Source organism: Trachurus japonicus, chromosome 9 (genome assembly GCF_045865225.1).
Source record: "Trachurus japonicus isolate A0001 chromosome 9, Traja_1.0".
NCBI classification, from domain to species: domain Eukaryota; kingdom Metazoa; phylum Chordata; class Actinopteri; order Carangiformes; family Carangidae; genus Trachurus; species Trachurus japonicus.
In genome coordinates this window covers 18,691,733-18,704,352 of record NC_140915.1, presented here as the reverse complement: position 1 = coordinate 18,704,352, position 12,620 = coordinate 18,691,733, and the positions used below count along the sequence as shown (strand labels likewise).

At 39.7% G+C, this 12,620-nt stretch overlaps 1 protein-coding gene across 1 annotated transcript; it reads right to left on the bottom strand.

The window, feature by feature from the left end:
- Window positions 1-434: 434 nt before the first annotated feature.
- arrdc1a (arrestin domain containing 1a) lies at window positions 435-11,091 on the bottom strand. The gene is made up of 8 exons (XM_085786358.1): window positions 10,943-11,091; window positions 8,326-8,436; window positions 7,910-7,960; window positions 5,887-6,041; window positions 5,040-5,222; window positions 4,581-4,757; window positions 3,366-3,933; window positions 435-1,695 (listed from the first exon to the last, which is right to left on the bottom strand). The coding sequence occupies exons 1-8, from the start codon at window positions 11,058-11,060 to the stop codon at window positions 1,658-1,660; spliced, it is 1,401 nt and encodes a 466-aa protein (XP_085642484.1). The 5' UTR covers window positions 11,061-11,091; the 3' UTR covers window positions 435-1,657.
- Between the last annotated feature and the right edge of the window lie 1,529 nt (window positions 11,092-12,620).

The window sequence follows — 12,620 nt, the reverse complement described above, 5'->3', positions numbered from 1 at the left end:
TGGTGGGCTTCCGTGTTATGTGAATAAGTGTGTTGTGTGAAAATGATATTAAACGCTTGGGATATTTGTTCTTTCACTGTGAATCAGCACAGTACTTCTGGAGCTGGCCACAGACTGGATAGTGTTGCCAGATGTGACTAACAACAGTCAAATTTAGGATCTTTGTTAACAAAAGAATTCAGATTTCCCTATTAATATTTTACATAAGGCTAAAATTCACAGGGAAAAGTGACTGATTTGAATAATACTCTACACGTAAACCTTCAACTATGGCTAAAACCTTTATGATGTAGGCTACAGGGTAAGAGTAACACTCTGCTCTGCCAAACACAACAGACTGAAAGGTTTTCAGTCTGTAGACATATTGAAATAAATCTAAGTAGGGGCCTACTGTTTTATGAAAACGTATGTGGGGCAAAAGGCACACATTGAATATTTGAAACAAATATAGAGAGATTGCATTTGTATTTATTTCTGACGTATTGAAAAACACAAACTTGAACATTCTACAAAAAATACAGGCTGATTTATTGGAATCCAAACAGTGATTCAAAAACACTCAAAACAATAAATACACGTGTCTCTACCTGTTTGATAGATTTAACTTGATCAAAAATCTAAATTAAATGTGGTTACATAACTCTGATTAAAACGGTTGATGTGAACAGCATCAAGAATCTCAAATACCTGATGTGGTTATTGTTACATAAATCAGATGGGCATGATGTCATGAACAGGACAAACACAGATTCAGTAGACGGAGAACAATGTAACTACAACACCACTTCTGAAAGTAAGTCTACAGTCATTTCAACACAGTTTAAGGACATGAAAGTAACAAACAAATAATCAAAAATGGCAGAAATCTCTGCACTACAGCCGCACAAATCTAAAAGGTAGAAAGCATGTAAAAGCAATTTGTGGGTAATACCTCAAATTAGGAAACTCCTGCTCAAAGGCAAATAAAAAATATCCTTCAGAACAACTTCTTCTCTCCAGTATTAAAATGAAAGATGATTTCACATATTTTCAATAAAAATCCCACAGCTTTATTTCTTATTTGGCTTTGGAAACAAAAAGAGATATTTCACCAAAATCTAAATGAGATGTTTAACACCGGGATTCATAGATGGAATTTTCAAATTTGACATCACAGATGTCAATTACTTATAAATAATCTACAACTAAAAACTTAACTCCTGTATGAAGAACAGACAACAATTCTCCCTCTTCTCTCGCCTCTCATTCAAAGTGCTTAAAACAAAAGATTAAAAGATAGATATTTTTTAGAAAAAGACAGCATTGACTGGTGGCAAGTTTGAATAACTCCTGATTCGGTTAGTTAAGCTACTTGTTCACTGGGCAGCAGTGTCCAAGGTCAATTCACATTTGTTTCAATTCAAAATGCAGATTCTCATACAGTACATGTAGAGGAACTTGAAACTTACATAAAATCTGGGAGTTAAGGACAAAAATAACTATTCTACTAGCCAAGGTCACATTAGGTTTCTTTTATCTCATAATCATTTTGTCCAAGTTAGTTCTAACTTGAGAAAATGACAGGGCACTTATTTTGAAAATTCATCCACATGGTAGATGAATTGCTGAACTGATATGGAAGTTAACTGATAATCTTCTTGGTGGTGGTCCATAGATTTCATGTGTTGCAGCTCTCATCGTATGTGGGAGGAGCCTCTGTAACAGACACAATATTAGTAGTTAGTATACGAACACTGTTAAATAACACACTGTTCACTTTCAGAGCGTAAGACAACCACAGCCACAAGTTTGGCGAGTGGCTGTCTGCTTGCATGAAACCCTAAAGTGGTGATGATAGCTAATGTCTCAGAGGGCTGCATCAGCCTCTATCACTTAGTCTGGCTATACTTAGACCACCCAGCTTCACTGAGCTTGATCTTGAATTGTGGATGCCAAGTGTATTATTTCTTGTGAAATGTCTGTGAAGACTCTTAGTCATCCAGGTTATGTTCATCCAAGAAAAGTTGAATAAAGCACAATCAAGTTGCCTCAGATTCAAACTTTTCCTGGGAGCTCTGCACACTGGGCCTCCCTAATGCATTTTTAATATGAAATATCCATCAGTGACATTTCAATGAAATGAAGACTTGAGTCATTCTACATACTGCATTTATTCACTTATTTTTCTTACTAAGTTGGATTGACCAAATTGCCTTTTTCAGCCCTAAAAAGTAATTTCTGCAGGATTTCCTTCAAGGCTGCACATAGACTGAACATCAGTCAGGTGGGGTAGCCAGTATGTCTGTATTTTCAAGCACTGAAAAACAATTGTATGTCCCTTTTCACTCACAACCACTCGTACTGGGGTGGTGAGTGGGAGCACGTAGCAGGCAGTGGACCAAACCATTGTGAGGCAACGGACATCCTTGGGCAACCACTAGGAACAATACCAAAGAGGAAGTGAAATCTCTCCCCTCATTTCAGAACACATTTCAGTCCCAGGATCTGATGTTTCCCTTTTGCATCCATCATGTTAGTTACTGCCCCCTTGTGGCCACAGGAGGCTATCATCTCTGGAAGCCAGCTTGAAACACATCGGTCTATGGTTTCTGCCATTGTCCAGTGGTTAGCTATAGACAAGCATGCTTGTCACACGGAGCCCGACTCAGCTTCCGAAGCTCAGAGATCAGTTGTCATAATGCAGAAAAATTATAAACATGCATGCAGATGTGTGGAAACTACTTGCCCATGAGAAAATGACTTGAATACTTTTTCATTATACATCATTATGAGTTATTTATTTGAGCAATAGCACAAATAGCATACGTTTGCATTTTCAAATGGTACAGGCCCAAACTAACTGAATAATTCAGTTCAATTTTCATTTTTTGTCTGCACACGTTTAGACACTAGAGGCAATTATAGACAGTGTAGAACCATCAAAACACTCAATGAATGTGGACTGCACCTGAGCAATATAATGCTAATTCATGAGCCTACAGGTTCTTCCTTATCTGTCACTAACACTCCTGGGGTGTCTCATGGGATTCTGTTACACAGGGTTTCTAATATTTTTGCCCAACTCATTTACATGCAAAGGACTTAACTCATCTATTATTCTGTGTCAATAGAGGTGACAAGCTTCATAGTGGTACAAGTTATTGCAGAGCTGACGTATTGGGTTGCATTAGGTTGTAAAGGCTGTATCTTTTAAAGAGGAGGAGGCATTATCATGTGTGACTCTGTTCTCTCTATAAATGCTGGATTTTGTCCATCTTGGGATCTTGTAGAATCTGATCTGGTGTTTAATGCAGTTCGGTTTTAAAACCAGTGAAACTTTACTGTCATGACCAGAGTCTAGACAGAATGAGTGAATGCCAACTAACCTTGAGGATAAGATGAAGTACCATAGTCTGGAGGCAGGATGTGTGGTGCTGATGAGCTAGTACCATGCTCAGGTGCATAAGGTAATGAGCCCCCAGGGGACCCACCAAACGTAGGCCCAGACGGTCCGGTGCCAGGCCCGTTGGGCTGCTGGTTCTGGGGGAAAAAGAGGCCAGGAGCATAGCTGAAGGCATGAGGCGACACCAGCTGAGACTGCCGCTTGTTGGAGAAGCCGTCATTCATTGGACTCCCACCCGCTGCTCCCTGATCGTAGTCAGCTGGAGGAGCACTGGGGGCATTGTGGGACGACATCCTGGATCGAGGGGTGGGACGGGGAGCAGGTTTTGGGGCAGGGCGAGCTGTTGGCATGGGAGCGGTGGCGGAGGTGGAGGCATCAGGAGGAGGTGCGGACGCAGGAGCAGACGCAGAGGGTGAGGCTGCTGGCGTACCCTCAGCTACAGCAGAGGTAGAGGGACTTGTTTTTTTGGACGGTTTCCGCTTTTTGTCCAGCGACACATTTCCAATATGGATGGGTAATGTCAACATGACGTCTGGAGATTTCAGACTGACCTGTTAAATCAGAAGTTAAGGTTGGTGATGTCAAGTGACAGTGTTAATACCCACAAATGTATCCTGTGTTTAATTCTCATCTAGTGAAGCAAAATTTGCAATAAAAGTAAAGCAAGCTCTGAGGCCAATATGTTAAAGGGATAGTTCAACATTTTGGCAAATTCGCCTACTGCCATAAGTCATAGCCAAACTCATCAAATACACAATCCAACAGCTCCAGGATGCACTCGTGGACAAGTTGTGACCTGCACATTCACCACGCTATGAAATAATAATGTAATATTACGAGACAGAGTTGTTTTCGAGACAAATGCAGAGACGAAACTACATTGGAGTTGTTGGATTGTGTATTTGATGAGGGAAAAGCAAAAGTACCGTGCGCCTCTGTTGCGTTAGCTGAGCAGCTCACGTCTCTGCCCCGCCGATCTAAAAACAACATGCACCGACAATTAAAGGTAATGAACCTATTTAAGACTATAGGGATTATGGTAATGGGCGAATTTGCCAAAATGTTGAATTAATTATTATATAAGTATTAAGTCACATAGACGTGAGGGGGTGCACAGTTGAAAGCAAACAGAATCAAAGACAAAAGAAAATATAGTTAATATAATGTAATATAGTATAAGGTAATAAACATAACTTACTTTAACATAATATTCGATCTTTATCAGCTCACAGCCAGCAAGGGAGGACTGAGGAAGAGGAGGAATGATGATCTGCTCCTTCCACTGCACCTCCTTGCCGGCCTTTACCACACCTCCCTCCACCTCTGCTATGGTTCTCATATCATGGGTGGGTTTCTTCATCTCGTAGGTCACTCTCTGTGAACATGTGGACATGGATATTCATGAACTGTACTTAACAAATGTTGGGCCTCAACTGAAAATAAGACACTGTCAAATGATGATGACCTGTGTATGCTGTGTGTGTGACTGTTTTATGGATTGGTCATGTTTGGGAATATTCATATTTGAAATAATCTGACTATCATGGTGAATTAAAAAATGTGCTGGTAATGTAACACGATAATATACTAGGCCTATTGTATAATAACCAGGGGGTGATAAATGTGTGTGGCTCGTGGCTCACTCTATTGTACATACCTGCACCAGGCTGGCTGCCATGTTGCCTGTGTTCTTCCCAGACTGGTTGTGGATATCGACCGTCAGCTGGATGATCTGGCCCGGTGTGTAGCCCTTCATGTCAGACTGGGCCTTCAGGACAACTGTGCCCGTTTTCACCAGCATGTAGGTGAACTGCTGGGTGACTGCAGATGTACAGGTTCCCTGCGGGGAGAGGGGGAAGCATCAACACATCTCGGTTTATAAGACTGACACAAAACACATAACTTTTATATATCAAGAGTCAAGACCGTCTTTTCCTCCGTATATGAAATGTTAAATATCCTGTATGGGCAACAGATGCTGTCTTTTCTTTTTTCTTTTAGCAGTTTTTAGCAATTTGTATCTAATTTTGCCATTTGTTGTGTTGCTTATGTCCTTATATCATGCAAAATATATATAATAATCATCTTTATTTATAAAGAACTTTTCTAAACCCACGTTTAATACAGGTAAAATTCAAGTGTCTCAGTGTAAACAGACCAAAGTCAGTGTCTCCAACAAGAGGATACTACTACCACTTCTGGTATTTAGCCTTGCCTCAGGAACAACTTAACGAACTTGGCCCGAGGCAACAAGCTGGTTCATACTGTATGTGGCCACATCCCCCATAGTGGTTCACTCTCAGACGGTGACGGTGACTCAGCAGTCATGCTCTGTACATTGTGTGATTCACCCCCCTGTTCCTTACAGCTCCTTATCGTGGAACAGGTTTTTTATTTGTCACATATTGCTGTTCTAAATTAAATATCCATACCCTTAAGAACAACATGACCTTCATCCAGTCAGTCAGGAGCTAACAATACACATTATGTAATCATTGCCTTACCCATATGTCTGGCACTTCATTCAGGTTTAGAGGGCTTAGCAGGTAAAAAGCTTTCTCTTTGTTGTAGTCTTTGGCAAATCGTGGCGTGTCAATAAAAGCCCTCACTCTGTATATAATCCGACCATAGTTTCCTTCAAAAGACGTTGGGGCAGTGGCTGCGGGGGAGAGATCAAACTTGTATTAGTCTTATCACACAGCAAATACAGAATAGTAGATGTATGTGGATGTAGAGAAATGTTTCTATTCCATGACCTGACAAATAAGCAATTCTCTAGTGTTGTAATGTAAACATGAAAACAATACGTGAAAAAAGCCTGAGTAACCTGCAGGCACATTTCAAAAGACAGAGTCACAGCAGGAAAAAGACCGGTCGGGCTGGTTTTGAGTTTCTGTGGAGTTGTTCCTCTCACTGTTGAAGAGGCTTAACAGCAGGTGACCGGCTGCACAAAGGCTAAACACAAGTTGTTTTCTCATCTTACACGTTAACAGCGCATGATAATGAAGTGTGGCAGAAATGTTTGGGCAGGTAATGAGAGACAGGATGAGCTGCCCTCGAAGAATAAAACACAATTCAGGAATCCCTTTACAATACAACATGCTGGCATCATTACAACGTCAGACACGTGACGAAACACAAGCAAAGTAGTCGAATTATCATAAATCAAAAGCCTTTGTTGCTTCCAGATAAGTTTCAGTGGCCTGGGTATTTGTTTACAACCTCAACTATCAGACTTGGGGTGTACAGCAAACCAATGAGGGCCAAAACTATGAAAATAAGAGCCAGATTGACATTCAAGGGAGAGCTGGTATTGCTGGATAGATGTAGACTCTGTTGTGTTATGTAATTTATGTTTGTCAATAGTACAGTATGTAGTGCCGTCTATAAATCACACACACTGTTCAGGCTCACTTTTTATCACAAGCACATAATGAAGCATTTTGTTAATGGTAATATAGCATGATATCTGGATTAAAAAAGGTTAGAGATAATAAAGGTGAACGCAAAACAAAGCCATAGCATAGGCTATAGCATAGCTGAACAATGAGCTAATGAGCTACATGTTCTGCAGCACTCGGGGGCTCTTGATAACTTTCTCTGGGTTCCTTCCAGTGAATCCATTTTAGTATGAAGATTTTCATTGTAGCTGCTTTAAAGTAACCATGTGTAAGTGTTGGTATTGCCAATGAAGCCACCATTAGTGTAAGGATTAAATGTTTTTCACTTAAAACTCTTGGAAAGAGCTGCAGTCATAGATGTGTTATGTAGTGTATGTTGCGTTTACCCAAACAGAGCAGAACAAATATGGTGTAGAGAGCCAACATCCAAAACATATTTCTCAATAAGGTTGTAAAGGTAATAATTTTTCTCAGTCTTTATATCTCTTGATTTTATGGCATTTTCTTCATTTTTGGAAGCCAAAAGCGGAACTGAAAATAAAATCAGGAGTTTTCTTGGGAGTTTTTCCTCAGTCGATGTGAGGGTCTAAGGGCAGAGGCTGTTGTTAAGTCCTTTGAGACAAACTGTTTGTAAAAATGGGCTATACCAATAAACTTGCCTTTCCCCTGCTGTGTAGCAAAAGCAAAACCCACATACAGCTCCTTTAAACTATAGCTACTGTAAGTCAAATGTTTAAGTGAGGCCTTCCTGGACGGAGTTTGCATGTTTTCCCTGTGCCTGTGTGGGTTCTCTGGTTTCCTCCCATAGTCCAACCACAGCAAACAAGCACGGCAGGCTAATGGACGACTCTAAATTGCCGATAGGTGTGAATGTGAGAGTGTGAGAGTGTTCATCTCTGTTCATCAGCCCGGAAATCACTGCAATGTTTCACACAAAACTAATAAGCCCCAGTGAATGACGGGATGGAAGTCACGACCTCGGTGCTGCTGGACTGAACAGAAGTAGAGTAAATATCATCCTGCCAGGACACGTCTGTCAAGTGGTGAAATGTGAGGACAAAACACACTCTCACATAGGAAAGAATGCGCAGTGACAGGGGTTCATCCCATCACTCAGAGCTCTTACCTGGTATGAGAAACTTGAAGGGAAAAGTGTGTTCTCCCTGTGTCAGGGTTCCTGTATGACAGACACAGACAGAGATAACATTCAGTAATGGAAACAGTGACAATCGCTCTGCCGTTTTCCGACCGGCAACATTACCTCTGGAGAGAAAACAGAAGCTTCACTACTACACTATTAACCGTTCAGTCTTTTTTTAGCAGTTAATTCTCCTCAATGTGGCCATAGCCAGTATTTTCATTTTGTATATTGTGACCTCTCCTCCCAGGGGAGGAAGTATTTAACGCCAGTGACGATAATCTGTGACTGCACTGAGCTGGTTGTGTCACGGTAAGTCATCATCCATCTGATAGTGAATAAGGGACAGATAAAACCCTTCAGATCAGTTCTGTAGTTAGCGTCCCAGGTGTCTGAATGCTCACCTTTGTCTGCAACTGAGATGGTGCTGTTGAAGTACTGCTCCTCCATTGTCCATGCGGTGTCGTTCACCTTGCTGGTGATGCCACAGAAGCCATTGCAGTTCACTTTGATGGCTGCAGGCGAGAATACGGTACATAAGAACGTTTTTAATATGTAGGACATCAAAAAGCATTCTCACTTAAAAATGTTCTGTTCCTGTTGTCACACAGAGATAAGTTAAAGAAGCCTGAGAAGTTGCTTCATCTCGTAACAAACCAGCCAAGTTGGCACTACATCATTTTTTTTTTTTTTTTTTAAAGAAGAGTAACGATTACTGACACTTGGCCTGCTGACAAATGGTGTGACCTGATTACTTTGTCATGTGGCATTTATCCAACCGGAGGTGTAACTTCATCACTCAGTCAGTCAAGCACAAGTGTGTTAAACTTGAAGCCCAGAGAAAGAGACAGAAGAGAAGTGGCTATTAGGAAACCCTGCACTCCTGCAGTTCTGTTACTGAAGAAAGTACTGCCTGAACTCTAGTTTACCCAGGCGAGCTTGTCAACAAACGTTCAAGAAAATCCTGCACTGTGATCATGACTCAGCAGCAGCCGCTCTATTACAGACGACCAGACTGTGCATATTGCTATGATTCATAGCACTTTTTGATATTTTTAAATCTCTAAACTTTTCTATCATACAGAGAAGCAAATTGTGAACCATTAATGTTGAAGATTTTTGCTGACAGATTATATAAAAAATCTTTAGATGGATATTTATATTTATTATTACTGATAAAAAATTACTATTAGGTGCAGAAATCTATCTAAATAGATAGATATTTATTAGGCTATTATTGATAAAAGTTACTATTAGGTGCAGAATATGTCTTTCAGAAACTAGGCATCATATCTTGAGAGGAACGGCGGCCGGCAACTTCAAACATGCCAGATTTTAATTAGGTGTCAATATTTGCCGAGATAAATGTCCCTAAACTCGTGGCCCAACCCACTTCACAATCGATCACTGATTTACAGAGTGTGTTTCCTGGTGGGTGGCGACGTGAAGCTGACAGTCTGACCAGCTCTACCTGGGGAGGAATGTAAACAGACTGGAGGCCTGGCGAGCTTTCAAACAGAAACTCCTTCACACACGTATGCACGCACAACACACACAGACACACAGAGGGCGGACACTTATGAATGACCGCACAGAGAAAGCCTAGTTAACACTTCATAATTAGGGCAAAACGTGCTAATGAGTGATGATGATCACTGATAATAACTGGGCCTTTAAGTTACAGTAGGTTCACACTTCAAAATCTGCAAATCTTAATTATGCTCACTGAGGAGGGATTTATGCTGCATTGTTGTTTAGAGTTTAGTGACGTTAATCCTCACAACAAAAAAGATATTTAAATGGTGTAATGGAAACAATGTGGGAAAAAAAGGGTGTGTTTGTATTTTAGGGACCATGCCTTTTTTTCCCTGACACTGGTTTATATTTAATGAGTTGTCACTTGTCACAGTAAACAAGTGTGTAGATTTCCCTCCATGAAATTTGCACAAATGTATTTAATGTTTTGTAATAACAAAAGCTGAGGTTAGGGTTAGGTTTTCACATAACTCATCTCATAATGTAGGGCTCAGATCTACTGGTCAATTCAACTTCATTTCATTCAGTTGTTTTAAATGTCAACACTGATAGATGGTACCAGGGAGAGTATGTGATTAAAAAAAAAATCTTAACTATTATTGTGTTTCTTTGTAAAGTAAACAATTTGTTCCAGGTTTTTTAGATGTTAGAAGGTTTTTCTACTTTGACTCATTTTATAAATGTATTCTATTGCTCTGGGCATTTCTCACTGTTCTCTGGTGTTTCACAAACCAAACAATTAATGAAGAAAATACTCAACCTTACAAATGACGGCTCAATGTCTTGAAAATTATATATTTTTCTAGTTGTATCATCTAAAGTGAAGTTAAGTGAATCAGACCATATCATACCTGCTCTCATGAATGGATTACACTATACATGCTTCTCAGGGCAATGTCTTCAAATATGGATTTATTGATAACACTTGAACGATTTAGAAATACATTTGTTTCTCAATGTAATTGCTTTTATTGTGAATACATCTAAGTATCCATGTTTATGTCATCACTGCATCAGTGAAAACGAGGGAGGCCCCTCACAATAAAGAAAGGTCGATTGAATATAATGATTTAATACTAATTTTAATTCTAAATCATTTGGCTTTGACAATGTCGGTGTGTGATATAACTATGATCATGTGACTCAAACATCTTGGAGACATCTCTGTCTCCAAGACCATTGTAATACAACAGGGAAAAACACCCAGCATTCCCATGAGGTCGCATTAAAACGCATTAGAGGCTGAATTAAACATATTATAGCCCAATAAAGTACTTGATAAACCAGGTGAGGTAGAAATAATTTACATTGCCATTTGATGTTAGTTTAAAGGTCATAAACACAAGAGACACAGAGAGTCCAAACTGAAAAACACTCTCCAAAGTGGAGCAGTTGCTCTTGTTGTCCGTCACTTCCTTGTTAGGCGGTTTCGACAATTTTCCACCTGGCTGCAGGAAATAATTGCGTCTGTTGTCGGACTCTCACCTTTGCACGGCAGCGCCTGGCCCACCTTGATGGTCACGGTTCCAGAGATGGACTCTCCGGGGCTGTAGACCACTTTGTTTTTGTCAAACTCGATCTCGAACTCCTGAAGTTTCCCCATACTTCTCTCCCCGAGCCGCTGAGGCGATACTGGCATCACCTGTGCGCACCCGCACAAACCACTCTGTCAGCCCCGCCCCCCACGTGACGTCACCCACCTGTTGAGAAGAAGATTATCAGGTTTGCTCGCTAGATTTATTATGGACTGTAAATCAATGTTATTTGTGGTTTTTAGCTTCAGTTACGAAATGTTACTTTTGTTTTTTGTTTTTTAAGATTCAACATTTACTTATAAACCTCATATTTCTTACTCCTATCTTAATGTTTTAATTTGAACTATTTTCTATGTAGCTATTTTTGCTCTACCCTATTTATTCTTTACTTTGTTTGATATGCAGTAATTGTAAGTTTGTTGTATGTATGTATTCAATGTTGTTGTATTTGAGTCTGTATACCTTTACTTGCATATGTTTTGTGTTGAGCTAATCATGTATTGAGAGAAAGAAAATTATAATAATCAGGTTTGCCCTGAAAAAAAATGTATTGTCTAAAATCACAAGTCCACCGTGCTGCAGGTGAGGACCATGTGGAAGAAGCTAATAGATTTTGTATCTTCACAAGCTTACTATACTATACTACTATTACTATATATTACTATAATATAGGCCTATTATGAAATATTCAAAGTGGAATTTAATATGTAAATGTATAAATATCCGCAGAATTGCTTTTTGTGATATAAACAGATCACACCAAAATGTTTGTAATTTAATGTGCAAGTTTATTGAATTCACCTAAAAATAAAAATTCTAGATGCTTATATATGTTTTTCTTATATGTCTTTGCATTCTGGAAAATGGGTCTCAGACTTTTGGCCCCATTATATGACATCAGTGGATTAGGCTATACAGTATATTGACAGGTGCATATGGCATTAATGACATGAAACTGCTCTTCATCCTCATTGGTTGTTCTCTCAGATGTTGTCTCTCGGTTGTTCTCTCAGTCATCTGTAATTACAGCCTTCAGAGGCCATCACAGGTTTAGCTGCTTTTTAATACAGTCTGGGACTTACAGGCTTTAGATATATCTGAACAGCTACTCTTACAGTTTAGTTTAGCATTTTAGCAGATTTGTTCATTAGATTCTCCCGTGTTTGTCAAATCCCACACCTCACCTCCGACTTGTGATGAGGCAGCAGAGATGGTAAAGTCAGAGTCTAAATCAATGAATCAACTTGCCTTATGTAAACGACCAGGCTGCTTGTGAATACACTGAATGATAAGTGAATTTTTGTTTTCCATTTTAGTTGCATACATATTCTGATGGCCTGCTGTCCCCACCTAATAGACCAGCAATGACCTTGTAGTGGACACCAGGAAAATGTATGTTTTAATCCAGAAATGGCTTGATCTGGTTTGAAACAGTAAAAATCTGAATGAATCTGATTCTTTGAATGAAAGTCTTATTAAATAGATTGTGTGATGTTATTTTGTAATGCAAGAGGGTGTCGATGGTAAAGTATGCACCCTTGAAAAAATGTATGTTGTTTCCATCACACCAGCCAAATTAAAATGCACAAAATGTCACTGAGGATGCACATGAGGATGGGGATTAATGT